The sequence below is a fragment of the Talaromyces marneffei genome, chromosome 6, assembly GCF_009556855.1.
Source record: "Talaromyces marneffei chromosome 6, complete sequence".
Lineage (NCBI taxonomy): Eukaryota > Fungi > Ascomycota > Eurotiomycetes > Eurotiales > Trichocomaceae > Talaromyces > Talaromyces marneffei.
In genome coordinates this window covers 2,386,796-2,413,411 of record NC_072353.1, presented here as the reverse complement: position 1 = coordinate 2,413,411, position 26,616 = coordinate 2,386,796, and the positions used below count along the sequence as shown (strand labels likewise).

Genomic DNA, 26,616 nt, shown 5'->3' with positions numbered 1-26,616 from the left:
CGCCTCTGCGCCACACTAAACTATTGAGCCTCATCGGTCAGCATCTCTTAACTTTTCCTGGGTGGCTACCAGCAACCAGTACATTACATGGATTGCCAGCTGGGCGCTAATCTTCGTGATTATGCAGCCTGCGCTCCCGACGGAATGCACTAGACGCAAATCTAAATTCGTATTCGTCGGGTTAGTAACTACTTCCACGATACTCCGTAGATAGCGGGAAAAATTGGTTGTGGCCCTCAATGCACAAAGGCTTTGGTCACTCACTCCTGCCTCAGAGATGTTTGAAGAGACAAGAGGATGACACCTGGCCAGTTTGCTGAGACAAACCTGTCTCTTTGTTAATGGTTTGTTTGGTTTGCACGGAACATTCTAGAAAGTTCTACGTATTTACGATACAGGAATCAATACCGATTTGTGTATAGTTATGTTTAATACTTCATGTAAATTACTGAAATAACAGTCTAAACCTAGTATGGTTTAAATTGCGGGAGTGGCGCTGAGAAAGAGTCGAAGAGTTGCAATTGATGTAAAGCCGCATCCCCGCGGACTGCAAGACAATTATTCAGAGCAACAGTGGCACCAGCGGCGGATTATGCCTCTAGTGTCTGGATGCATGCTTGTGGCGTAAAAGGAACACAGTATTTGAATAGAATGCAGAAGCATGGGGCTATCGCAGTGACAGGAGCCTTTCGGACAGTGGCAACGGCAGTGGCGGAGGCAGAAGCAGCCATTCAACCGTTCCACAGTCGACATATAGACAAAGCGGCGAAACTGTGGATCGACATTCAGACACTACCTAAATCAAACCCCCTGGTCAAACTGAGAACCATTACAACCCGGAGGTTCAGGTCTCCGCTCCAGCGGATAGCTCAGTCACTTGAGGCAACAGCAAGGGAACAGATAGAGACTATTCAGGCATTCTCGGTGTCACCATGGACATACCGGATACAAACAATATGCGAAAAGGACCGCGAGAAGGCTATTGAGCTTGCAAATCAGGCAGTAGGCATCTTAATAGCCACTAGTACATCAGCTAGAGCAGGGCTCGTGGGTATGGGAGGATGCATGATAGACACCCAAACAAACGGCAATAACAATACTATGCCCAGCTATTCTATCACATTAGGCAACAGGACAGAACAAAACCCTTACACAGCAGAGTTAGGAGCGATAGCAGCAGCGCTGGAACACATCCCAGTTGGGACGTGCCGCAGGTGGATCACTATCCTTAGTAGCAACAGATCCGCCCTTGCAGCAATCAGCCAACCTCGTCAACAGTCTGGCCAAAAGGTTATTCAACGGATATATCAACTGGCTCAGACCCTGCAGCGCCAGGAAAACGCAATCAACGCAATCTGGGTCCCCGCACACACAGACATGGACGTGCAGATTAGGGCAAAATCAGAAGCGAGGAAATCGACAGAAACAGAATGCCAACCGGAGATACAGCCATTTCAAGCCAAATCAACGGCGGTTAAACTGGCCCTTGCTAAACAACGACAAGAATGGGCTCTCCCAGCGAGCATCGGAAAATACTCAAAGGCTATCGACATTGCACTTCCAGGAAAGCACACAAGAAGTCTGTACGATAGACTAAATCGGAAAGAGGCAGAGACTCTAGCTCAACTGCGGACAGGCATGACAAGGCTCAACAGCTATCTAAATAGGATAGGCGCAGTAGACTCTGATCTTTGTGCTTGTGGCCAAGCAAGCGAGACTGTGGAACACTTTTTATTCCGCTGCACGAAATGGGCAACAAAACGGGAAGACATGAATCAATGCACGCAGACAAAACGAGGAAATCTGTCCTTCTTTTTAGGCGGAAAATCACGCTCAGACTCTGACCGATGGCAACCGGATATGACGGCCGTCCATGCAGCAATCAAGTATGCAATGGCAACAAAAAGACTGGAACAGGAACCCGTATCTGAACCTCAATCAACACAGTGAAGAATAAGGTAATCCACCGCTAACCTCTCCCCTCTCCCTCCCCCCTTCCCTTCCTAGGTAGATACAGCTGCAGTCGCCGAAGATAGGACACTGCACACTTGGAGAAGATAACCTTTAAGACCATCTACTAGCCAACTCCAAGGGAGCCTCTATAACACTAACCGAAGACTCCAAACCAAGCATATGGGACACAAGAACAAAATTATGGGCTACTGCGAGTTCATGCCGCACCTTGAGGAAGATTATGTAATTAGCGTACTAGTGCCCTAACTATAGGGTTAGTTCCTCCGGGCGTAACAAATATCATTCATTGTAAAGCCGCACTTGCAAGGCGCTGTATGCCTTGGGACATGACAGACACCCACTACTTGGAGCCCAGTTTCATTGTCGCCCCTCTTAGAGAAAACCAACAACCCTCTGAAAGTTGTATTTGAAACAAACCCCTTCCTCTGGTTGCCCTCCTCAGCGGTGCCGACCGCAGGGTTTGGGGGTTTGGGGGTTTGCAGGGCATGGTATTGATTTTAACTACGAAGAGTAAGATTGACTCAGTGGTGGAGTAGGTGGCGCCAGGGGTTTCGAGATTATGATTTTGATCAATTATTTCAAATGTTGTTTACCAGCTCCCTCCCAACAAAATCTGCGTTGTTCGTGGTATAGAGACTTCCCTGAACGCAAGGATGTTCTTCCCGTTGATAGATAATGCACTTGAAGCCCCGGACGAAACCAGTTTCTCTACATGTGATACAAATATCATCCATTCCATTCTATTTTATGTTGTGCTTCTGTCCGACACCTTACCAGGCATTCCATATCGACGTCTGAGTGCTCTATTCAATGGCCTGGTCAGTCAATGACGAAGCCGTTAGTTTTCACACAAGGAAACTTGGTCGCTTTCTGATAGAGCACAACAACTGTAAAAGATACTTCGGACCGACGTCCCTAGAGTCAATACTGCTCGACACAAAGGATGTACTCATGGAGGGTGTTGAGCTTGAGCCGCACAGCCTGAGGGAATGCGTTGTGCAAGCAGAGCGCAAGATCGACCTACTAGTTGGCCAAAGAGAAGAACTCATCAAAGATAGATCACCTCCTACAATGCCTCCATTCGCTATTTTAGACGCGATGATTGAACCATATTTTACTACAATCAATCATAATTTCCCTATTTGGACAAAGGAAAGGTTCAATCAATTGGCCATCGCCATGCGGCAATCTGAATCTTCTGAAAAGGACCTGGCTTCTATCATTTGCTGTAATAATCTCATTCTCATGGCTCTGTCGGCAAACTCACTATGTTCTCACAGGGTAAAGTCACCTCAAATTAAGCAGGCACAGAAGATCTCTTCTATCGACTTCGATGTTATTGAGGGTTTCCTGACCAACGCAAAGCGCGCACTCAACAACCTTGACCAAGTCGTCTCACCTCGCGTCATCAACGTACAAGCACTTCTATCCTTAGTATGTCAAGTGAAGGAATGCTAAGAATGCCGCTAACGAAATGAAAATTTGAAGTTCTTGGTGGCCCAAGAGTTTCTCTCTGTAGGTATCTGCGAGACCCTATTTACTTTAGCCGTCCGATGCGCGAAGTCTATTGGCGTCCATCAATGGCATTCTCTTCAAGGTCAAATTAGTGATGAGGACATCAAAGAAAGACGAAACATTTCCTACTGCCTATACGTGCTTGACAAGACCATTTGCTGGACTGCCGGCTCATCTCCAAATATTCCAATCTCAGAAGTCCAGCTCGATTCATCCTTAATGGCATTTGGAGACAGTATTGCATCGCATCTTGCAGCTAAGGCCGAGCTGGCTAAGATTGAGGAGACAATCTACTTAGAGGTATATGCAAGTCAAGTCCAGGTGAAAACTGCAGAACAAGTTCGTCGAATTGCGACAACAATTTTGTCGAGACTTCAAGCCTGGCTAACTGACGTGGAAATCAATCTGGATGAGATACAAAAAGACCTAGAAATCTCTGCCCCCAAGGTTGAATTGGCAATCCGCTTTCTTTGTACACAGCCGTTCCTCATTTGGCCTTACAAGTGCCATCCAGACGCGACAACATTTCAGCGGAGCCCGGAGATTGCGAAAATATGTATGAAGCTTTTGCTACGTCTCTGGCATTCACTTCCAGATCAAGGAAACCACGCATTTTTCCCTCTGTCAGTATTTAATCTTCTTTGATTTCCATTATATGTGATCATCCAAAAGCCGAATGCAACTAACCTAGTGGATCAAATTATAGCTTTCTCGCCTCTCTTCCGCCACTATACCTATACGAGTTATTATCATACATCCTTTGTGGCCGTGGGCGTAATTCGGACATAGATATGCTCAAGGATTTTGTGGAGATGCTTCAAACCAATTGTCGAAGAAATGTGTCATATAATAGACAACTCTACCAAATGTCACGTATTGTCATAGACGTGATAACCACCCAAAATACTCAACCCCAGAATAAACGACAGAAATCAGCGTTGGAGACGCCAACAAGTGGGCAACTGCGTCAATCCGACCACGCTTCACTTTATGACTCGACATCAGACCTGTTCTCGCTACCCATAACCGGTTTGGGACACTTACATTCAGATGTTCGAGAAGCCGAGGCTCAAGGGTTCGGTAGTGCTGTATTTCAAGATCCAGTCAATTCATTTGTCTTTATGGGTGCATCCACTTCCGCGAACGACGACGTAACTTGAAGCTCAGCTGATTTTTCGCAGCACATGGGACCTTATGCCAAAGGGGTACGGGAGAATCTCAAATCTCTAGGCCATGACTCAGAACTGATAAAAGATCTTGACTTTCTGGAACCATAATTGGAGCAAGCGGAATTTATGCTCCTCATTTATTTGATCATATCTAGAACAATTGGAGCTGATAGTGGATCATGAATGTTACAACTGCCCCGTTGAATAGAATATTACCAAGTCTACATGATATAGCGACTGATTTATTTTAGTTCTACTTTCCACACTAGGTAGTAGTACTGTACAATGTACAACCAACCCTTGGTGGGAGGGGAGGGAGCGTTTGGAGTATTTTGTCTTGTATCAGGAATATTGAACATGTTTAGGAATGACTACGAGGCTGAGCACTATGGCTTCAAGGTTGTAGGATTGCTCACTCTTCGTCAGATCCAATTTGAGAAAGGGAATCTACGTATCTCATACGCTGCCTTGGTTAGATAGTATGCTCTAGAGAAGGGGAGAAAATCAATATGAATCTCTAAATCTCATTAATTGTATGTAAGTATGCAAGTATGCCTTATAAAACCCTATCAATAATGTGGCAACACACCCTTCGTATGTGCGCTCGAGAAACAAAAGACTAAACGCCGTGCGTAGTATGGGTATACGTGATAAAAACCCCTGACCAAGTGTATGTCAAACAAAACATATGTCGTGATACATATTTGACAGCAGATCCACTAAATCGACTGTCCATCGTAAATCATTGCCGAAAAAAATTAATCATCCGAATGGCATGACTCCCACTCGTAGATGTAAAACGCCTTTTCATGTAATATGGGCCCCGCCCCGAAAAATGAATAAGGAAAAGGATATGTGAGGGAATATGATGTACAAGTATTCAAGTGTATGTGGGTAGAAATATGGGTATGTGTGGGACCTACGGCCCGATCCATTTCAGTAGAACCGAGACCAGGTGTTGACGATGAACTGGTTTCGCTATATAGTCATTCATACCACTGGCGAGATATGCATCCGAGTCTCCCTTGAGCGCATTACCCGTCATGGCAATAATGGGCACGTCTTGGCTCATCCTGCGAATGGCGATGGTGGCATCCACGCCGTCCATGACTGGCATGTTGATATCCATCAGGATAGCATTGTAGGATAGGGGTTTCTGTTTGACTTTGCGGACTGCTTCGGCGCCGTTCCAGGCTGTGTCGACTTTCTCGAAGCCAATTATGTTGAGCATTTTGAGCATGATTGTTTGGATCATAATGTTGTCTTCGACTAGCAAATCGCCGTAGAATGTCGAAAAATGGCGACCGATAATATCATCTGAGCTGTATCCTTTTATCATGGCTGCACCAGAATTCCATGTAGCCACACAGCCAGTTGTGTCCAGCATGAAAATAGCATACTCTTTGACGGTATCGACGAGAACCCTGTATGTTTCGTTCATATAAGCCAGCTCTTTATTGCTCTGGCGGGCTACTGACTCCTTGGTCACGTCATGAACCGATAAAACCACATAGAGTAGCTTTCCTTGGTCCTGGATGGGCGTAATGTGGACACTGTATACTGTGTAGTCGATACCATTGTCAATTGCAATGTCGTCTATGATCTGCAACTCGCCTGTTTTGATAGCATGCGCAATTGTCCGATGAAGGCTGGTGGTGTCGGTAGCAGGAACCTTGTGTGGAGGTAGGTCATAAACGCTGTGACCTACAACTTCAGCACGAGTTCTCTCACAACACCAACTGTAAAGACAGGCAGTCGATAATTTGGCGATATGAAAATCAAAACGAGGACAAGGAAAAGAAGAAAAGGAATCAACTACCGGGGTGTATGATGGATTCGTACTCTAAAGCAGTCAAAGATGGATTAATGTGGGCTCCGTCCCAATAGACTTGCGTACCGATTGGAGAGCAAAGATCAGTTGCAGGCGTGTCTTAGTGCGACTGTTCTCTTTTCTTCTCTTCTCGTTACACTCAGTCAGCCAGGACAAAAAAGAAGAAAAGTGAAGCTTGGAAGGAATCCGGTTTTATGATGATGTTTATTACGCCCGGGACTAACCCTAGAGGGCACTAGTGCGCTAATTACATAATCCTTCTCATAGATTCGCCTTGAACTCGTAACAGCCCCTATTTTTGTTCTCATACCATGTCTGCTTGGTGTTTGGGTTCTTCAGTTAGTATTTTAAGGGTTCCCTTGGTGCTGGCTAGTAGATGATCTTAAAGGTTATTTTCTCCAAGTGTGCAACGTCCTATCTTCGGCGGCTGCAGCAAGATCTACCTGGGAAGGGGGGTAAAGGGATGGATTGCTTCACTTTTCACTGTGTTGATTGGGATTCAGGTTCAGAATCCGGTTCCGGTTTCAGTCTTCCTGTTGTAATCGCAAACTTAATTGCTGCGTGGACGGCCTTCATGTCTGGTTGCCATTGATCCGAATCTGACCGTGTCTTTCCGCCCAGGAAGAAGGACAGATTTCCCCGTTTTGACTCTGTGCATTGGTTCATGCCTTCTCTCATCGCTGTCCATTTGGTGCAGCGGAATAAAAAGTGCTCCACTGTCTCGCTTGCTTAACCGCAGACACAGAGGTTTGAGTGTGCTGCGCCTATTCTGTTTAGATAGCTATTAAGCCTTGTCATTCCTGTTCGAAGCTGGGCTAGGGTCTTTGCCTCTTTCCGATTCAGTCCATCGTATAAGTTCCTTGTATGTTTTCCTGGAAGAGCTATATCCAGGGCCTTTGAGTATTTTCCGACCTCCTCTGGGAGAGTCCATTCTCGTTTCCGTACCGCCAGGGCGAGCCTGATAGTAGTTGATTTAGCGTGGAATGGTTGTTTTTCTGGTAGGCGTTCTGTTCCTGTCGATTTTCGTGCTTCTGCTTTTGCTTGCCGCTGCAAGTCTATGTCTGCATGCCCTGGGATCCAAATTGCATTAACCGCGTTACCTCGCTGCTGTAAGACCTGAATCAGTCTGTATATCCGCCGGATGGTCAGTTGGCCCGATTGTTGACGGGGTTGACTGATTGCTGATAGTACAGATCTGTTGCTACTAAGGATAGATATCCATCTCTGGCATGTCTCCGGTGAGATACGTTCTAGAGCGACCGCTATCGCTTCTAGCTCGGCTGTATAGGGATTTTGCTCCGTCCGTTTGCCTAGGGTGATGGAGTATCTAGATATATCGGTCCCGTTGTTGTCTGCTTGGGTGTCTCTTATATAGCCTCCCATACCTACCATTCCGGATCTGGCAGATGCACTTGTCGCGATTAGAATGCCTATTGCTTTGCTGGCGATGTCAATGGCTTTATCTCCATCCGTTTCATATATCGTTCGTATCCGGCCTGTCCACGGTGACACTGTAAATGCCTGGATGGTCTTGATCTGCTCTATTACTGTTGTATCTAGTGCTTGAGATATCTTCTGCAGCGGAGACCTGAACCTCCGGGTTGTAATAGTTCTCAGTCTGACCAGGGGGTTCGATTTAGGTAGTGTCTGAATGTCAATCCGCATTTTTGTAGCTTTCTCCATATGTCGGTGATAGAAAGGCTGAATGTCTGCTTCTGCCTCAGCCACTGCTGTTGCTACTGTCCGGAAGGCTCCTATAACTGCGATGGCCCCATGTTTCTGCATTCTATTTAAATACTGTGTTCCTTTTGCTCCACAGGCATGCATCCAGACACTAGAGGCATAATCTGCCACTGGCGCCACTGTTGCCTTAAATAGTTACCTCGCTGTCCGAGGGGATACTATTTTGAGTCTTCTCAGTGCTATGGCTGCTGCTAATCCTTTCGTAGCAGCATTGGCAATATGTTTCTCAAAGTGTAGGTGCGAGTCCATCACTACTCCTAGGATCTTTGCACTGTCTTTTGGCTTGACTGTCACCCCTTTCACTGTGAATAGTGTGCTGCTTGACCGGCTCGCAGTCCGAGTGAAGTGTACTATGGCTGTTTTATCATATTCAAATGTGGCTCCGCTGCGCCTTTCCCACTCTAGGGCTCTATTGATTACTGCTTCAATACCAGCCCGGTTTGCTTCCGCTGATGGGCCTGTTACCCAGGCTGTGTAATCATCCACGAATGCGATTGATCCTCCAGAGGCGCTAATCCTGTGTTGTACTAGATCTGCATTAAAGAAGAGAAAAAGTATCGGGGATAGCGGTGATCCTTGTGGTAAGCCTGCTTGAGATAGTTCCCTTTGTTCGCTCGTTAGCCCGTTAACCAGAATAGTTGCGGTGCGTCTTGAACAAAAGGCGTTGATCCATTGAACTATCTTATCAGGTATCCCCCTTGCCTTCAATCTCTGCAGCAGTCTTTCTTTAAAGACCCCGTTATATTCCCCTTGGACATCGAAACTGACCAAGCTAAGTACCTTCCTATTTCTCCAGGCCTTGAAGATTTCTTCCTGTAGTAGTAATAGTGCTTGTTCTGCCGAGCGCCTTTTCCTTGCCCCGAAGTGGTTTGTAGGCAATAGACCAAATGTTTCAACGGCATATGATATCCTTTCTGCGATAACTGCTTCCAGGATCTTGCCTAGTGTGGAGAGCAGTGATATAGGTCTCCACGCTTTAGCCAGCGAGTAGTTGTCCTTTGCCAGCTTCTTCAGCGGTATGATCTTGGCATTTCTCCATTGGGAAGGGAGCTCGCTATCTTGAAGTGATGTCTGAAAGATATAGAATACTCTTTCTTTGACCGCTGGCCAGAGCTGTCTCCATACCATTGCTGGGAGGCCATCCTCTCCAGATACTTTCCATGGATTAGTTTCGAAGACTTTCTTTTCAATCTCCTCCATAGTGAGATCCGGCATATGTATCGGCTCCCTTTGTGGCTGGGTTCCCTCGTCTTCAATCGTTGCTGGTAGAGGTGGGAAGAACGTGGCCAGCAGCTCTTCGGCCTGTTCCATTTTGCCTTTAGTAGTAAACCCATTTGACTTTGTTAATGGTGGTATTTTGTCGCTGAGTGAGCTGCCCCCTGGTTTTAGATATTTAGTGGCTTGCCATATATTAGTATCATCGGCAAGGAAGTCCTCCCAGTGCGCTTTCTTCTGTTTCCTGATTGCATCATGATACTCTTTTGCCGCTTCATGTGCCTGTTGTTCAAGATCGGGGATTGCACGTCCTGCCCTGCGTTGCGCTCTGGCCTGATTTCTCCAGTAGGTATATATATAGCGAAGCTGTGTCAGATCTGCCGTCCACCATCGTTTAGCGTAGGGAGAGGGCTTTGCCTTAGGTGTAAGTTTTGAGACCGCTTCCATGACCACTGTCATGAGGCGATCCGTCTGCTGCTGGACTAAGCCGTCTATAGAAACCGCCTGTAAGCTGGTAGTGACCCTCGCTCTGATTTCTGCCCAAGGCGCGTTCTTCCAGAGTAATCTCTCAGTAATGGGTCGCTCTGGAACCGATATGTCAAACTCTGTCTCAATAGCTTGATGGTCTGATCCATGGTTTGTATAATGTATCCCACATTTAACCATCTCTTCTGCCAACTCCGTTGATGCTAGAACCAAGTCGATCGTTGTTTCTAGGTCCCCTGAATGCCATGTTTTTGTGCCTCTCGGTAGGAGACTTTGGAGAGAATGCTCAGTTATATAATCAACTAGCACTTCTGCCTCTCCTTGTCTCGCTGGGGATATTTGATCTCCGCCCCAGAGTTGATCATGCCGGTTGAAGTCTCCCACAATTAAAACGTCTGTTCGTATTCCATCTCTACCGCGGATATCCACTACTAGGTCATGTAGTAGCCTAGTTGTAGATATCAATGCTTCCTTATTATTTCCCTCCACGTAGACCGAGACCACTAACACTGCCCGGTCCGGTAGTTGTAGTATCGCGGCCGTCAGGTCTGGTGATGCCACCGGGATCTGTTCTGCCTCAATGTCACTCCGAATCCATAGCATGCTCCGGATTGGCCATCTTCCTTCATATCTTTCTGTAGGTATCATCTTTGTCCAGTAGCTGTGTCCCATTGGGCTCGTTATCATCGTGTTCCCAATCATCCGCGTGTATGGCTCGGATATTGCTATGACTCCGTAATCTCTAATTTTGTTGTCGTTCATCAGGCTTTGCTGTATCGTGTCCCTTTTGCCCACATTGAGTTGTAGTACGCGAAGTGATTTATGCATGAGACTGTATGAGGCGTACTCGACAGTTTTTGCTAAACGATTCGTGTGGTCCTCCACACGGAACACATTTCAGAATTGCAGCCTGGCAGGTGCTGTGGTGATGTCCCTTAACTGCACATTTAGCGCAGGTCTGGGTCTTTTTACAAGAATAGGCTTTATGCCCCATCTCCTGACAGTTGAAGCATTGAACCGGTCCCATCCGTGGTTCAAAGATTTGAGTGTACGCAGATTCTCCTGCTATATCGAAGTAGTTGCCGTCTATCAAACGTTTGGCATCAGTCCCTCTTGTGATATACACCACCATTGATCCGTACGCTTTGTTGGAGTCTTTCTTGCTGAGCCACGAGATCTTAGCAATACTGACATTGTTCTCTTTTCCTAGTACCTCGGCTGCCCCTGGGAGGATATTTCCATCCGCATCCAGGACTGCTGTCCGGTTGGCATTGTCGATTTTGACTGGGTATAGCTGGTCTCGTAGGACTCTTATTCCTGGTATATCAATCTTTTGGGCGGCTTCTTTAACCTGTTGGATCTCCTCTTCATGTCTGCAAATTACTTTGATCCGGTCTGCATTTTTTGGGTCCTTAACCATTGCTGCACAACGCCAGTTTTGTGTTTCCTCATTCCCACCCATCTCTCTCTCAATCTGTTGTCTGATACTGGCTATCTGGGTTCTCGCTTTGTCTTCTTCCCCGACCCGAGACGTGTCGATTGTGCAGAATAGCGTGATCCGGTTTTACTACAGAGTACAGTTACTACAGTACAGGGTAGGTAACTAGTCCAAGTTGGGCAGAGGAGCGGCCCTAGGCCAGAAGCAGTTTAGCGTTTATCACATACACTGATATGATTGGTTCCTGATATGTGACTGACAGATCGTTGGCATCCACTCCAGTGACTCCACCGTCCAGACTGTCCAATGTCCACTGTCAACTCCAGGTCCCAGAGACTGATCCGCACGGCTGGGTATGAGGCAATACGCACACGCCAGCCTTCAGTGAGACTTCGCGAGGATCTTGAAACTATCAGGGGCACTGTGACGGCCTATAAGTTATTTAACTACATCTGAAACCTGGTCACGTAGGGATACTCCGTACAGAATCTTCGTTTGAGCGACGTCATGTTGCAGAATGTTGCTGTATCCGGTCTAGCTTCGGCTACGATCGAGATCTCCGAAGACGACGCCCCTTCAAAAGAGTCAGGATGGCTTCATGCTCAGCCTCATAATGCTTATCTACCTGGCATAGGACAAACTATCCTTGCTAACGTGATTTGCCAAGACTTTTTCGTGTCGCAAGGCAACGCTTATCGTGAGTCCCCAGGTGGCTGCCTATCCCGCTGCGCTGACTCACCACGACAATGGACGTAGGTAACCATAACTATAGAAAGACCCCCGAGGTCGTGCTGGATGTCTAAGACTATGCTATACAAAACATCAAAAAACCTAATCAATTGTACATACATCTAAAGCCTCATACCCTACAGAATGGCCACAAACAAAGCTGGCTCCTCACTCTACAGCTATACCGTTGCGCCTCACCTAGCCGCCGAATATGACGTCCCCTTCACCGACTTTGCGCTTGCACACCCCCAATACAAATTCTTCATCATAGCAGGCTTCATATTCACAAACCGCTCTCATGCCCAGCATCTGCCGGCCTCTGCATCAGACTCCGCCGCCATGAAACACATCTCCTCCTCGATGTCCGGGGCCGAAAAAACTTCACACTTAATGCTGATTATCCAACGCGCCTTTGACGATTCTTTTGGTGGATACTGGGATTTCCCCGGTGGCTCACTCGACCCCGAGGATCAAACTCTTCTGGATGGTGTGGCGCGTGAGGTTTTTGAGGAGACGGGCTTACATGTGAGCAAGATCCGCGACATAGCCCGGATCGATGAATGGATTGAGCCCAAAAGCTTGGGGTTGGTCGGTAAATTCAGTTTTGTGGTTGATGTCCATGAAGCTGCCGATACGATGGAATGGGAGGAGAAAATAAAGTTGGATCCGAGAGAGCATGTAAAGTGGTTGTGGGTGGGTGAGGAGGAGATTGAGAAGAGCGCGAGATTGAGAAAGCAGCGGGGTGCGCCGTATGAGTTTGTGGGTGTGCAGGGGGAGACGGCGTTGGAGGGGTTCAAGGTGTATTTAAGACTTGAGGGGAGGGCAAGGTAAACCGGGAGCGAAGCTGCTGTTGAGACCGCGAAGGTGTAACGGCTTTTTTTGTTGTTGTTATTTCTTGTTGAATAAGCGACAGTCATGTCATGCATACCCTATATTCATGTCTTCTCACGCTAAACTTTATTTATCTAGGTTGGTGCACAAAATAAAAGCAATTGAATATATACCGAAACCGAGAAATAAAACGTCTATAGAACAGTTTGATGTCAAGCCATCGACCTAATGTAACCCTTCACAGGACAATTCTATACAAAAATCTGATCAGGCTTCATAGGGGGAATATCATCTTCCGCTGGCAATACACCCTCAGCTTGTAACTTAAGTGCAACTTCGTCCACCTTCTTCCACACTCTAAGCAAGTTACCTCCCGCCACCTTGGCGGCATCCGAATCGCTTACTCCACGTCTAAGAAGTTCTGCAATCAAATCCGGGTACTTGGAGACATCTTCCAGACCTTCGGGGGTAGACTCAATACCGTCAAAGTCACTGCCCAAGCCGACGTGGTCAAAGCCAATGAGGTTACCGATATGCATAATGTGGTTGGCAACATGGGCGAGGGTTGCATTGGGGGCATAGAAATCGGGCATTCCGTCTTCCCGGTCGGATGCAGTACAGCTGATGAATTGGGGGTAAAAGTTGACCATAACTACTGAATCAGTCTTCTTGACAAGCTTCAAAGTCTCATCTGTAGGGTTGCGAGGATGCGGGCAGAGAGCGTGGGTGGAACTATGACTGAAGATAACCGGTGCCTGGCTGCCAATCCAGTCATCTTTGCCGGCACCGAGAACATCGTGCATCGTAGCCTCGCTGACATGTGCAAGGTCAACGATCATGCCTAGTCGGTTCATCTCGGATACAAGAATTTTGCCCTTTTCGCTAACGCCATTCCAGACTGGATCCGCCTTTTTGATTCCGCCCCCGGGAATCTCCACCAATGCTGCGTCGGCGTATATGTTGTGGCAATTGTGTGTCAAGGTTGCGTATCTGACGCCGAGCTTGTAGAATGATCTGAGATGGGTGAGAGAATTGCCGATAGAGTGCAAGCCCTCAATTCCCAGAGGTGAAATGATCTTGCCTCGACGGAACTCTTCCAGGGCTGTGGTGCCGTTTGGTGACTCGGAAAGGATGCCTTTGAATTCTTGTTGAATTCTTGTCATGACATCAACTTGCTCATAGGTAGTCCTAACGCTCTCTGCATAGTTCTCCTTGGAGAAATCCGCGCCATCTGCAGGACAAGGGACGAACACGCTCCAGAAAGTACCCCCGACCTGGCCATCGGCCAAGCGTGGCGCATCAACATGGCCAGTCAAATTGCCAAACGCAAAGCGCTTAATGAAATCGGAGCTATATATTTTATTGCCATACATAGCTCGCACTAGAATGGGAAGATCATTGTGGCCGTCTATCTAATTAGCCAGAAGTTCATGTCGCATTTCGTGACTGACTTACCGATAAGAGGTGTTTCAGAAAGAATCTTGTGAACACGGTCTTCTATATTTTTCATTGGCATTACCTTGTGGCAATGCTTGAAAGATGAAGTGCTCCAAAAACCAAACGCAGTCAGGGTCAACAATGCAGCGAGAGCTAGTGACCACACTCGAGAGCGAAAAGAGCGTCGAGGAGTGTTGATAGCAGGAAGGCCATCTTTCTCTTGCATAAATTCTGAGGAGGGCCGGTTTTCGTTGCCTAGAAGGCCATGTTTCTCATCTTGAGAGTCCATCTTGAACCGATAGACTTCAAGATACAAAGCTGACAAAGTGTAATGGAGGTTGTTGGTTAAGTTAGTTACTGCCAGTAGCTAACTTAAGCGGACGATGGCACACTGACTCAGCAGATATCGCGATAAGGGGGATCACCCAATGATATGTCTAGACACGGCCCCACCCAGATTAGCCACTGCGACACAAAATCAACAACATCCCTCACTATTCTACGAGAGACCGAACATGAGCAATTTTTTGGATGTTGTTCTCTGTACGTGTTCATAAATCTGTATGAATATTTACGATTGCTCCGTACGCAATACAGCCCACGGGCTTACTATGCTGGCCGACTGAATAGCACCTGAACTTCCTGAAGTTACTCGTGTGCCCCGCCAGCGTCCACTGAATTTTCTTCGAATATCACCATTGTCAACTCGCCCGCTCAATCAAAGGGGAAACTTTACGAGATGGCGGATTCTTCTTTGGTACCAGGTAAGTCGTGCTCAGAGTCATTTCCATTGTTGCCCATGCTGATTTGATGCATGGCAGGTCTTCTGGCAACCTGGCACAGCTTTCGCATTCCTATCATCGTCTCTCTAGCAGTATTCTTTCTATTCGTACGATTTACCAGTTCTAAGCGATCAAAAAGCTCATTATCCTCGTCACCTCCTCCGTCGCCGCGTCTTGAATCTGCCATTCTCAAGGAAAAACCAGTCGCTCCCATACCCGAACAAAAGTCTGTCACAGCGCTCAAGCCGGCTCCAAAACCTCTCGCATCCGGCCCGAAGAGAGTCGTGGGCAATAAAGATCGCCGTGTAGGGAAGAACTCGCAGAAATCTGATGGAATCGGTGGTCCATCATACATCAAACCCGTCATATTCTTCGCTTCATTGACCGCATCCACCCAGACTCATGCACAATGGCTATTGGAACAATTGCGCACAGCAGCGCAAGAGAAATCACCCGGAAACGACAACGAATGGGGTCTACTTCCTCCAGAACTGTACGACTTGGCCGAGGTTGACTTTGATGACCACTTCATTACCGCTCCCAAGGCCCCAGTCAACTCTCCAAACACCAGATACGTCTATTGTTTCTTGATACCAACCTACAATATTGATACCATCATCGATACATTCATCGCCCATTTGGATGAAACTCACAACGACTTCCGTATTGATACTGCGCCGCTGTCGAGTCTAGCTGGATACTCCGTGTTCGGGTTTGGTGATAAGGAGGGTTGGCCAACGGAGGAAGATGGGTTCTGTTCACAAGCGAAGGAAATCGACCGCTGGATGGCGAAGCTTACCGGAAAGAAGCGCGCATACCCTCTCGGCATGGGTGATACAAAAACTGATGCAATAAACGCCTTGAAAGATTGGACGAGCGGGTTGGTCGAGATTCTGCTCGAAGTAGCACAGACTGGAGGTTTGGGCGAAGGTGTGGCCGGTAGCGGTGACCCATTCGAGAGTGACGAGGAGTCAGCGGCTGAAGATGAAGACCAACCATCCAGCAAGAAAACACAGACCGTAGTCGACTTGGAGGACATTAATTTCGGAGGCAGTGCAAAGAAAGGCAAAGGTGATCCCATACCGGTTGATTTTACAACCGTATCCAAAGTTCAGACAAGTCAGGCAGCATTAAAGGAAATGGTGCCGTCGACTTCACCAACTTACGCATCTCTCACGAAACAAGGCTACACAATTGTGGGGTCTCACTCTGGAGTCAAAATCTGCCGTTGGACTAAATCAGCACTCCGAGGACGAGGGTCATGCTACAAGTATTCCTTTTATGGTATCAAGTCACACCTCTGCATGGAAACTACACCCTCATTGTCATGCAGCAATAAATGTGTCTTTTGCTGGCGCCATGGCACGAACCCTGTAGGAACAACGTGGCGATGGAAAGTGGACCCTCCGGAAATGATTTTCAACGGAGTCAAAGAAGGCCATTACAAGAAGATCAAAATGCTGAAGGGCATTCCTGGCGTCCGAGCTGAGCGGTTTGCGGAGGCTATGCGGATTCGACACTGCGCTTTGAGCTTAGTCGGAGAACCAATCTTCTATCCCCATATCAATGAATTCCTCGGTATGCTTCATAATGAGCAGATATCGAGTTTCTTGGTATGCAACGCGCAACATCCAGACCAATTGGCAACTCTCGATCGTGTAACCCAACTGTACGTGTCCATTGACGCGAGCAACCGTGAAAGTCTGCGAAGAATCGATCGTCCTCTGCACCGTGATTTCTGGGAGCGGTTCCAACGCTGTCTCGACATTCTTCGCGAGAAACGACATTTCCAACGTACTGTTTTCCGCCTGACACTTGTCAAGGGCTTCAATATTGACGACGAGGTCAAGGAATACGCCGATCTTGTTGAGAAAGGATTGCCGTGTTTCATCGAAGTCAAGGGCGTCACATACTGCGGAACAAGCTCAAGCGCAGGAGTAGGCCTCACAATGAAGAACGTACCATTCTACGAGGAGGTCGTTGCGTTTGTCGTCGCATTAAACGATGAACTCGAACGACGAGGCCTGGGGTACGGAATTGGAGCCGAGCACGCGCATAGTTGCTGCATTTTACTCGCCTCTGATAGGTTCAAAGTGGACGGAAGATGGCATACAAGAATTAATTACGATCGATTCTTTGAACTGCTAGAGAAAGAGAAGACGGAAGGTATCTCCTTCCGCCCAGAGGATTATATGAGAGAAACTGAAGAATGGGCCCTTTGGGGTAATGGAGGATTTGATCCTAATGATCAGCGCGTTCGAAAAGTTCGAAATAAGAAACTGAAGAACGACCAGACCGCTGAACAGAATATGACTTTTTAAAGAACAATATTCATCGCGGGATATCAGTCCATCAAAAGTCATGAGATGATCATATGCGGCATATGTCGCTTCTGCTAGCTATAAGAGTTCTGGCAACTTGACAACAGCTAAATACTAGATACACTTGAACGCTTTGAATTCCAGGCGCTCTTCAGTTTCCATTCATGCGAGTAGTTATCCGAGCCGGTTCTGGGCCTGGTTTGCGTCTCAGGCATTCCGCGCCAATAATCACTCAAATTCTTATTCGGCTTTGTCTGTAGGGACCGGCCTTAAGCTTAAGAGAACAAGGTTTCAAGCCTCGGATTTTAAGTCTATGGATGTATCGTATGACGAACGATGGTTAACCTGATACGGTAATCAAGCGACGACTTGATTTCGCGCATAGGATTCTTATCGACTCGTACCATCGCCGAAGACCATTCAAAAGCTATGCATTTGGTCTGTCTTGATTAAACGTCATAGATTATAGGGGCTGGCGTTGCGGAGAGAAGTCCGGGGGAAGTGCGGGGTTTGCTGTTAACCCTAAGAAGTGCCCCCATGAATATGTTATACGTTAGTCTTTGTATCATGCAAATTATATCATCTCAAATCAATTGATTGTGTCATGTACATCTAAACTTCATGTATATCCTCCGCCTCCAACGCACGAACTACATCCGGTACAATCAACCCCTGACTTGACTCAGTACCCCTTAACAGTCTTAACGTGCTGAATCTTCTCCCACACCCACGGCGTAAGCGTCGAGCTAAAGTTATTACTGAACTCGTTATGGTAATGTTTGTGGTATGAACGATCTCAAAATACCCGAAATTTCTCCTTCATAGAGACATCAAAAACATCAATTAGAAATCAAGAAATATGGCAGAACAACACGTCTCCTTCAAAATCGAAGATCTCTTCTCCGTCAAGGGCAAAGTCGTCGTCGTTACTGGCGGTGGATCTGGTCTGGGTAAAGCTATTGCTGAAGGGTTTGCGGTTAATGGTGCAAAAGTTTATATTTCTGGTAGACGAAAGGATACGTTGGAGACGGCTGCGAGACAGATTGGAGGAGATATTCATATGTGAGATGGGCTCGTTCCAAGGTTTATTACTGAGCTGACTTAGGACTTTTTTTTAAAGTATCCAAGGAGATGTGCAGACGGCAGAGGGATGTAAGGCTATTGTTGAGAGTATTTCTGCTAAGGAATCTCATGTCAGTGCCTTTCAGAATTCTACTGCATCAAGTTCGCATACTGATGGGAAGAGGTTGGTTGATAGGTCGATACACTCATAAATTGCGCCGGCGTAAACAGCCCCTGGAGAGTGATGGCCAAGGATCACAATGACCGTGAGCGTCCTTGCTACAAGAAATAAAAGATCGAATATTGACTTTTGGCAACCGATCAAGTTGAGAACCTTCTCATCAATGGATTGATTGAGTGGGTATTCGATATTCTTTTGGGCACAAGTAGCGATCGTTGTTAACAGTCTCTATAGAGAGGATTTCGATCGAAGTAATCAAAGTGAGTGCTTGTGCTCACTCAAAACATGATACGCAGTCATTGACTAATAGGTATTCAGTCAACGTCAACGGTGTATACTTCCTTACCGTCAACTTTATACCCTTGCTACGCAAATCGAAAGATCCGAATGTCTGTGTGATTGCGTCGTTAGCGGGATTGGGTAACATACGGTATGAATCATAGCTAGGCTTTTTCCTGACATCGCTGACCAAAGGATAGATCGATGGGGTCCCTCACATACGGCGTCTCCAAGGCTGCTGGTGAGCAATCTTAAACATTGTGTCGAATGGCACTACTGACCGAATTTCAGTCGTTCATCTCTCAAAGCTCCTTGCTGGCCGTTTCCACCCGTAAGTCACCCCGAAATAAACACAAATAACCAAGCTAACGCTCCATCTCAGGATGAAAATCCGCGTCAACACTATCTGCCCCGGGATCTTCCCCTCCGAAATGACAGGAGTCACAGCCGGTAAACACGAATACAACATCAATCATCAAGCTGAAAAGGCAGCACTTCGAAGTACCGTAGGTCGCCCCGGTCGTCCCGAGGAGATGGTTGGCCCCGTTTTGTTATTGTCGAGTCCCGGTGGAGGCTACATGAATTGTGCGCTGTTGACTGTGGATGGGGGACGGTTGATGGGTGTATCGATTAATGATGGGATTCGAATGCCTGATCATTTGTATACGTGAGTTCTCATCTTGCCTCTGCAAATGGCACCCTGGGGGATTGGGATTTTTACTAATTCGGCGGTTGCTCTAGTGACGAGATTTTGGGCTAGGACTGGCTCTTAGGGAAAGAGACATGCGATAACTAAGAGGCAGAGAATGAGGATATATTGTTAATTAACCAGATGATATACATTTCCAACCTCTTTAACAAAAGTCTTGCTAAGAAGAACAAGAACACATGTAGTATGTTGAGTGGCGAGACATAACTGTGCCGTCCTACGCCGCAGTAGTACAGGATAGGTAAATCTGCCTTTGATGTACTAGTTGCAACTTGCATGAATAGATTTGGCATTAGCATTGGCTACACTAAGCGAATATTATGATAAGAATGCAGCAGCGCAGCCAATCACTATCAACAACACATTAGTATAAAACTTGCTATGGATGCATCAACAACTAGATAAAAACTCACAAGTTCCAAAGGCAGCATAACAATGCGGCGAGCTAAAGTAAAGATAGCTCGTCCAAACATTCGACAATCCACCGATGGCATTGATCATGGCCACGCCAGCTGCACGCTTGGGATAAGGTCGAGCCATGTGCATGTTGAGAGTCTTGTATAGGGAAATCTGAGGACCGGCAACAACACAGGGCATCAACATCATGGCGAAGTATCGGCCGCCGAGTTTGAGTGTACATATCGAAATGACGTAGGCGACGACTGCGATGGCCAGACTGAATAGATGGACTGGTAAGATCATATTCGTGCGCTGGATTAGTCTCGGCGTTAGTTTATTTGCTTGGGTTGGTATTATTTGGGGTCAGGATTGCATACACGCTGATATAGCTGATGATATAGAATACAATGGCTACAAGGATGTAAGGGGGAGCAGTGAGCAACAAGGTGATATTCTTGCTAAAGCCCAAAGACCTGACGATGGTACTAACGAGGTCAGCAAGGATGTTTACTAAAGTCAATATCAAGGCAGAAACTCACGGAAAGAAGTTGACGGTTGAGCTCATAGCTTGACTCATGCCCATGCACCAAACCAAAGCCCAGACCTTGGGGTCCATAATGGCGAGTTTGAATCCTTTGAGAGCAGTGGTTTCTTCGTGGGCCTCACCGGCACCGGTTTCCTTCTCGATACGACAGACTGCATAGTCACGTTCAATGGGCTTGAGGAGGCGAGCGTTGTGGGGATACTCAGGCATGAGCATGGCGGAGATGAGACCGCAACCGATTGTCGTGACACCCTCACTAGAAAAATAGATTTCAGCAACCAAGTAACCCCATAATGAAGTATCTCTAAATTTCCAGACTTGAGATAGACATAACCTTGACGTCTGGCTAAATCAGTAAGATGGTCTTGGTTTTGACGCCAGTGCGGCTTCGGACATCTAGCGAAGATGAAGGTTGGCTTTATCTGCAATAATCAATCATGATTTTGGTGGCTGGAGGTCGGATGAGAGGGTCAGACGAGGTACCGGATATGTTGATCCGTCTATGAGCTCTCTGCCCTTCTAGTCACCGTTCATTTAGATCTTGGCATTTTACGTAGTATTTCATTAGTTTACTTACTATTCACCGCGTGCATGGTCAATGGTACAAGGCAGAGACAAGAACAATAGAACATGTCCGAAGCTTGCCGAGAGCCTGTTTATCTGGGTTTCGTTACTCGCATGCTTGTTATCCATGAGCTTTGAACAGATTCTTATTCGAGTCCTATCAATTTATGTGGGTAGCATAAGGCATAGTATTTTTATACAGAGTTCAGTATGGCTGAATCAAGTTCACTGGTTTTGGTTCGACCCGGATAACCTTGACAGAGCAGTACCTTGAATAACCCTAACTCAAGGACACCACGATACGTCAAACCAATTTAGTAGGCTGACAGATGCAATAATTCGTGATGAATTCATGACCTCAAACCCCATTCTGTTCATTTCTAAAGCGCCATCAAAGACCAAAAGGCTGCGAATATTCACTTTGCCAAACCCACATTGACGCAAATATTCTCTACCCCGATGAAAATGTTGACCGGAAACTCGGCTACAACCATGATGCTTATATTCTCCGCGTTGATGCCAACCATGCAGGAGGTACCATTGCATCAAATCAATCCCAATGCAATTCAATGGAAAAACCAACTGAACCACATAGTATACCAATTGAGAACCAGTACACTGCCTTGACTAGCGACATCACATTTGCTCCATGTCATTTCGATAAGGGGTGATGGCGTTGCTACGCTGCCGTCTGTCATATTGACACAACCCCGATTGGGTTAGTTAGTGTTTATGTATTAACCGCATTAGGGTAAATTGAACTCTAATTTAACAGTATGTCAAGAGACGTCATCTTTGTCGCGCTAGCCGCCTGATAAACGCGGTTCCTTGTTAGCGAGATCCAAAAAATCCTTCAAAATAGGCTGACCAGTAGGAAGTGGAAGTTGTTGACGCCTTCTTTTAGAAGAAAAGACGCCTGAAATCGTCTCCAACTGGCACATGACCCAAATGTCGATGCACATGCCGCGTAGACTCTATTTCTGCCGTATCTTCAACTTCCAATTTCGGCTTCTCCGTACTACGTAAGTTAGTCCGTTAAACGTTTGTCTACACAAAGAAAGAATTCTCATTTGTACATGAAATCACCAAAACAGGAGTTTTGTCGGAGCAATCCGTTTGTCGTGAAGAAAAAAAGATGCAAACATAGCCAACATCGAAAAACAAACGAGAGAAAAATCGAGTAAGCGCTGTCATTGGCCAAACAGCGGGCGTAGCGCCAAACAAACACGCCCAACGGAGCAAACACAGCAAACAGGGCCCCACAGCAAAGAAAACTCTGCAGCTCTGGGAACACCTATCCCAAAGCGGCCTAGCGCCCCTGGAAAATTCTGTCTATATAAACAGCCTTCCTCTCCTCGCTCTTTTGGACTTTTCTTTCTTTCTTTTTTTCATAGCGACTCTACTTCAAAGAATCACTTCATTAGTAGACGTCCTCCGCTGTTTTTTCAAAAATAGCCACAAATCCCACCCTTGCTGATGACCTCCATGTCCTCGATACCCTAAAGTGAAATTTTGTGGCATTCTTTCGTTTGGAAGTTTGTCCGTTTACTCCCGCCTCGAGATCGTGTTGAACTCTTGTTGTCCTCCGGGATATACAGAACGATATTCTTTTCTCCAGGGAGTGGTGATGATCTTTACCTTGTTTTGGCGTCTTGACTTCGGTCGGCTGGACTTGGTGGGCGTCGAGGAGGTCTGAAAGGCCTTTCTTTTTTGTGAATGTTAGCTAGATTTGATATCCATATATGCAATTCAGTCTTACATTTAATTTAAATGCTGCGCACCTAATTCTCTTCTTGATCACCCGCTGTCAGGTTCCTGTAACGAGGTAATACGTAAGGTTTCAAGGCTAAGCACTTACATCACTTGTATTCGTATGTAGTAATACGTCAGATCAAAATGGCGGAAGCTACCGAGTTCTGCAAAATAGACCCCTGGCCAAAATCAAAAACCCTACTTCTACTGTCATCATACATGGTAGGCATATTGATACATCTAAGTACGATTCGAAGAAATCGCTCTAGTTTATGCCTGTCTGGTAGTCACTGATCCTCCAATTAAAATGGATATCCATGACGTACCTATACAGCTCTTTGACAAAAGTCATCCTCTAGAAAATCTCATATGTACAGTAATTGTGTTGACAAGCGATATCAGAGGAAATGGTAATAGTTAATGACAATAACGATGCCACGCTCCCTTGTCTACTACCGGTAGCACCTAGTAATCTGTTCTCAAAATTTGCCAAGAAGCCTTGAGAAGATCTCACGTTTCCTCTGTCTGGTTGGTAATGAAGGCGGTTGTGATTGCGCTTCTGAAGGAATAATTCTTGACGGACTTTGACTTTTGCCTTTTGGTGGCCTCATGGACTCTGAACAGTTGTTAGATGAAGTAATATCCATGGATTGCCACTCGTTGAGAGCTCTTATTGACGAAATAGTGTTTGGATGGTCAGGTCCCAAGTACTTCCTGCATAACTGGATGCACTGACTCATCAATAAAATAGCATCTTGTTGCTTTCCAATATCTTTCCAAGTAAAGGCGAGGATCGTCATGCTTGTTAGAGTGGAGGGATGTTCTGCTCCCAGCACGGACATTGATTTCTCCATGACTTGTGCCTCCAGCTTCTCAGCTTCATTCCATCGACCCTGATTCCGGTAGGTTGATGCCATGTTCGCTATACTAGCTAGAGTGTCAGGATGCTCAGCTCCCAGCACAGTTGTTGATATCTCCATAACTTGCACCTCCAACTTCTCAGCTTCATTCCATCGACCCTGACTCTGGTAGGTTGATGCCAGGTTCATCATGCTGGTTAGAGTGTCAGGATGCTCAGCTCCCAGCAAGGTCATTGATTTCTCCATGACTTGCACCTCCAGCTTCTCAGCTTCATTCCATCGGCCTTGGTTCCAGTAGGTTGATGCCAGGTTCATCATGCTGTTTAGAGTGTTAGGATGCTCTGCTCCCCGCACGGTCATTGATTTCTCCATGACTTGCACCTCCAGCTTCTCAGCTTCATCCCATCTGCCCTGATTCCGGTATGTCGATGCGAGGTTGGCCATGCTGACCAAAGTTGAGGGATGATTTTTACCATTCTTTCCCTGATGAATGTGCAGTGTATCGCGGAAAAAAACCTCAGCTTCATTATATCTCCCATCACTATAAAGACAGGCTCCAATCCTTTCCATTAAATCAATATATCCGCCTGTAACATCTCTCAAATTATGTTGTTGCATTAGAAACAGGGCGTGGGGAAGATATTTGCGCCATAGAGATCGGTTTTGATGGTCATCATCGGGAAAAACTTCTTCTAGGCTATCTGCCGCTCTCCGTGCTGAAGTATGAAGCAAGGCATTTTTTCGAAGCCAACTCCGCGTGGCAAGATGAACCAACCGGTGAAGAATCAGTGAACCGTCGCTTTGTGAAGTAGTGAATGAATAGGCATTAAGGAGACCAAGGGCGTCGATTTTTCTTTTTTGAGATGTAGCATGAGGAAGAAGCGATTGTGGAATATTACGCGGATCAATACACGCCATAAATGATAGATAATCCGCTGCAAGAGAATCTAGGCGCTGGATCTGATTAAAAGAGACCAACCATGTAGTGGCAACTGGATTCTGGGTTTCGGCATAGCGCCCTTCATCCTCGAAGTCTTCGCTCAGGAGCTCAATGACATCATGCTCTTGCTCCTGGAGAAGCTCGATATAGTCGGAAAGTTCAATGCCATTCGCGTTGATATAGGCTGCTGCCTGCGTGATGGCTAGTGGAAGAAATGTAAGCTGCCGCAGAAGAGCAGTGATTTTAATAGTAGTTTCACTAAGTAGCTCCGGTCGTAAGAGTGATTGCATTAGAATTTCCTTCGCGGTTTCTTCATCGACTTCGTGAAGAGGAATAACATGGGACGGTGCCAACTTCTGAGCCAGCTTTCGATTACGTGTTGTGAAGAGAATGCAGCCGTGGTCGCTCTGTGGAAGGAATGCACTCAGTGCCGTCAACGGGGTCGTACGATCTCGAGACACCCACATGTCCATATCATCTGCATTATCGCAGATTAGAAGCCACCGCCCCGCTCTCTCATGGCTTAAATACGACTGCACGCGCATTTTCACATCTGCTGGATTGGCATCTGGCAACCGGAGATGTTGAGCGATGCTCATATATGCCTGTTCCACACTCTCTTGGCTCACCGACGGAATCCAAAAGACTGAACATTTGTCGTCTCCATCTCGCATTCGATATGCCAGCTCTAATGCAATCTGAGTTTTACCCATGCCTCCCAATCCAGTAAGAGCTATTTTCATGGGACCATAAGACATCGACATGAGGTTCTCTAGTCTAGTCATCTGATCTTGGCGGCCAACAAAACGAGGATTCCGTGGAAATGGAACCATCCAAACTCGTTTCCTAGCTTCCACGTCGCGCATTGACGTGATACCAGAAACCGCGGATAATAAGTTTCGGGCGTATGCCGCAGCCGTCAAAGCAGCGTAACCTTGCCAGTGCTTGTTCTTATGAGAATCGCAGTAATCACAGATGCCTCGGATGACCAAGTATGGGAGTTGATCCATCAGTCCGGCAGCCTCCATCTCAAAACAGAGAATCCCTTGAGGTGCAGCAATCCGGTCTCGCGTCTTCCCGTCCTTCATCACTTGGTTTCCGGATGCAATTAAACCGTAATGAATGGTTGGTCCATCAGTGACTCGAGCCTCACGTGGTATTAACTGGCTCTGATCGCATGCTACACAGTCAGAGTTGTGGCCTTCATGGCTATATGCGGCATCAAAGAGCCAGTCATGCTCGGGTTGACGAAATCTCTTCTGAGCTTCCTCATCCATTTTCACTATGTCATGTACGATGCCTATTATTGGATCCTTCCCCAATATACGGTTGCTCTCGATGTTCGCCATGGCCGTTAATAGAGTCGGGTGCGGTTTATTAAGCGACCCCGTTCGTTCGATACGCCCACCATGAACGGTTTTCCCGTAGTCGTACTGTATCACACCACCGGAGGTGGCAGATGGTTTGCTTACTACCACATCACCAAGTCGTATATCAGCGTGCTTGCTGGGGACCCCACCTCCGATGCCGACCATCAACCCAAACTGGAGGCATGGAAATGTGGATCGCATCTCTGCAACCATGGTTGCTGCAGATGTAGTGCCGTAAACCCCGTATGGCAGACAAGCGATCACCACTGCATGATCACCCATGCTACCGAGGGTATACGTATTGTGGTCGGCGGGTGGCTGCGATAGAGGAGAATGAGTCTCATCGAGCATAGCCTTCGCAGCTGCCATTTCCAACGGCAAGGCACAGATCCACGCGACTAAATATTCTTTGTGAGAGCGTGTAGGAGGCGCCATTCTTACATCGTATCATAAGCAGAGAGACTGTGTTACTTCTTGTTGAGGAT

At 46.7% G+C, this 26,616-nt stretch overlaps 9 protein-coding genes across 9 annotated transcripts; 4 read left to right on the top strand and 5 right to left on the bottom strand.

Moving 5' to 3' along the window:
- Positions 1-2,784: 2,784 nt before the first annotated feature.
- Positions 2,785-4,649, top strand: EYB26_008379 (uncharacterized protein; the record flags this gene model as incomplete). Its single annotated transcript, XM_054267634.1, has 3 exons — positions 2,785-3,408; positions 3,463-4,112; positions 4,196-4,649. The coding sequence occupies 3 exons, from the start codon at positions 2,785-2,787 to the stop codon at positions 4,647-4,649; spliced, it is 1,728 nt and encodes a 575-aa protein (XP_054123609.1).
- A 928-nt stretch (positions 4,650-5,577) lies between these two features.
- On the bottom strand, positions 5,578-6,802 carry EYB26_008378 (uncharacterized protein; the record flags this gene model as incomplete). The annotated part of the gene is made up of 3 exons (XM_054267633.1): positions 5,578-6,355; positions 6,714-6,724; positions 6,800-6,802. The coding sequence occupies 3 exons, from the start codon at positions 6,800-6,802 to the stop codon at positions 5,578-5,580; spliced, it is 792 nt and encodes a 263-aa protein (XP_054123608.1).
- A 1,565-nt stretch (positions 6,803-8,367) lies between these two features.
- On the bottom strand, positions 8,368-11,353 carry EYB26_008377 (uncharacterized protein; the record flags this gene model as incomplete). Its single annotated transcript, XM_054267632.1, has 2 exons — positions 8,368-10,793; positions 10,906-11,353. The coding sequence occupies 2 exons, from the start codon at positions 11,351-11,353 to the stop codon at positions 8,368-8,370; spliced, it is 2,874 nt and encodes a 957-aa protein (XP_054123607.1).
- An 891-nt stretch (positions 11,354-12,244) lies between these two features.
- On the top strand, positions 12,245-12,931 carry EYB26_008376 (uncharacterized protein; the record flags this gene model as incomplete). The annotated part of the gene is made up of 1 exon (XM_054267631.1): positions 12,245-12,931. One exon carries the CDS (start codon positions 12,245-12,247, stop codon positions 12,929-12,931), a length of 687 nt encoding a protein of 228 aa, XP_054123606.1.
- Positions 12,932-13,182: 251 nt separating this feature from the next.
- EYB26_008375 (uncharacterized protein) lies at positions 13,183-14,657 on the bottom strand (the record flags this gene model as incomplete). The annotated part of the gene is made up of 2 exons (XM_054267630.1): positions 13,183-14,339; positions 14,387-14,657. The coding sequence occupies 2 exons, from the start codon at positions 14,655-14,657 to the stop codon at positions 13,183-13,185; spliced, it is 1,428 nt and encodes a 475-aa protein (XP_054123605.1).
- A 450-nt stretch (positions 14,658-15,107) lies between these two features.
- Positions 15,108-17,471, top strand: EYB26_008374 (uncharacterized protein; the record flags this gene model as incomplete). Its single annotated transcript, XM_054267629.1, has 2 exons — positions 15,108-15,132; positions 15,190-17,471. 2 exons carry the CDS (start codon positions 15,108-15,110, stop codon positions 17,469-17,471), a joined length of 2,307 nt encoding a protein of 768 aa, XP_054123604.1.
- Positions 17,472-18,330: 859 nt separating this feature from the next.
- On the top strand, positions 18,331-19,753 carry EYB26_008373 (uncharacterized protein; the record flags this gene model as incomplete). Its single annotated transcript, XM_054267628.1, has 10 exons — positions 18,331-18,533; positions 18,592-18,664; positions 18,730-18,799; positions 18,860-18,890; positions 18,949-18,974; positions 19,033-19,144; positions 19,194-19,234; positions 19,285-19,324; positions 19,376-19,660; positions 19,735-19,753. The coding sequence occupies 10 exons, from the start codon at positions 18,331-18,333 to the stop codon at positions 19,751-19,753; spliced, it is 900 nt and encodes a 299-aa protein (XP_054123603.1).
- A 267-nt stretch (positions 19,754-20,020) lies between these two features.
- EYB26_008372 (uncharacterized protein) lies at positions 20,021-20,861 on the bottom strand (the record flags this gene model as incomplete). Its single annotated transcript, XM_054267627.1, has 4 exons — positions 20,021-20,052; positions 20,116-20,378; positions 20,479-20,586; positions 20,641-20,861. The coding sequence occupies 4 exons, from the start codon at positions 20,859-20,861 to the stop codon at positions 20,021-20,023; spliced, it is 624 nt and encodes a 207-aa protein (XP_054123602.1).
- A 2,579-nt stretch (positions 20,862-23,440) lies between these two features.
- Positions 23,441-26,566, bottom strand: EYB26_008371 (uncharacterized protein; the record flags this gene model as incomplete). The annotated part of the gene is made up of 1 exon (XM_054267626.1): positions 23,441-26,566. One exon carries the CDS (start codon positions 26,564-26,566, stop codon positions 23,441-23,443), a length of 3,126 nt encoding a protein of 1,041 aa, XP_054123601.1.
- Positions 26,567-26,616: the final 50 nt, after the last annotated feature.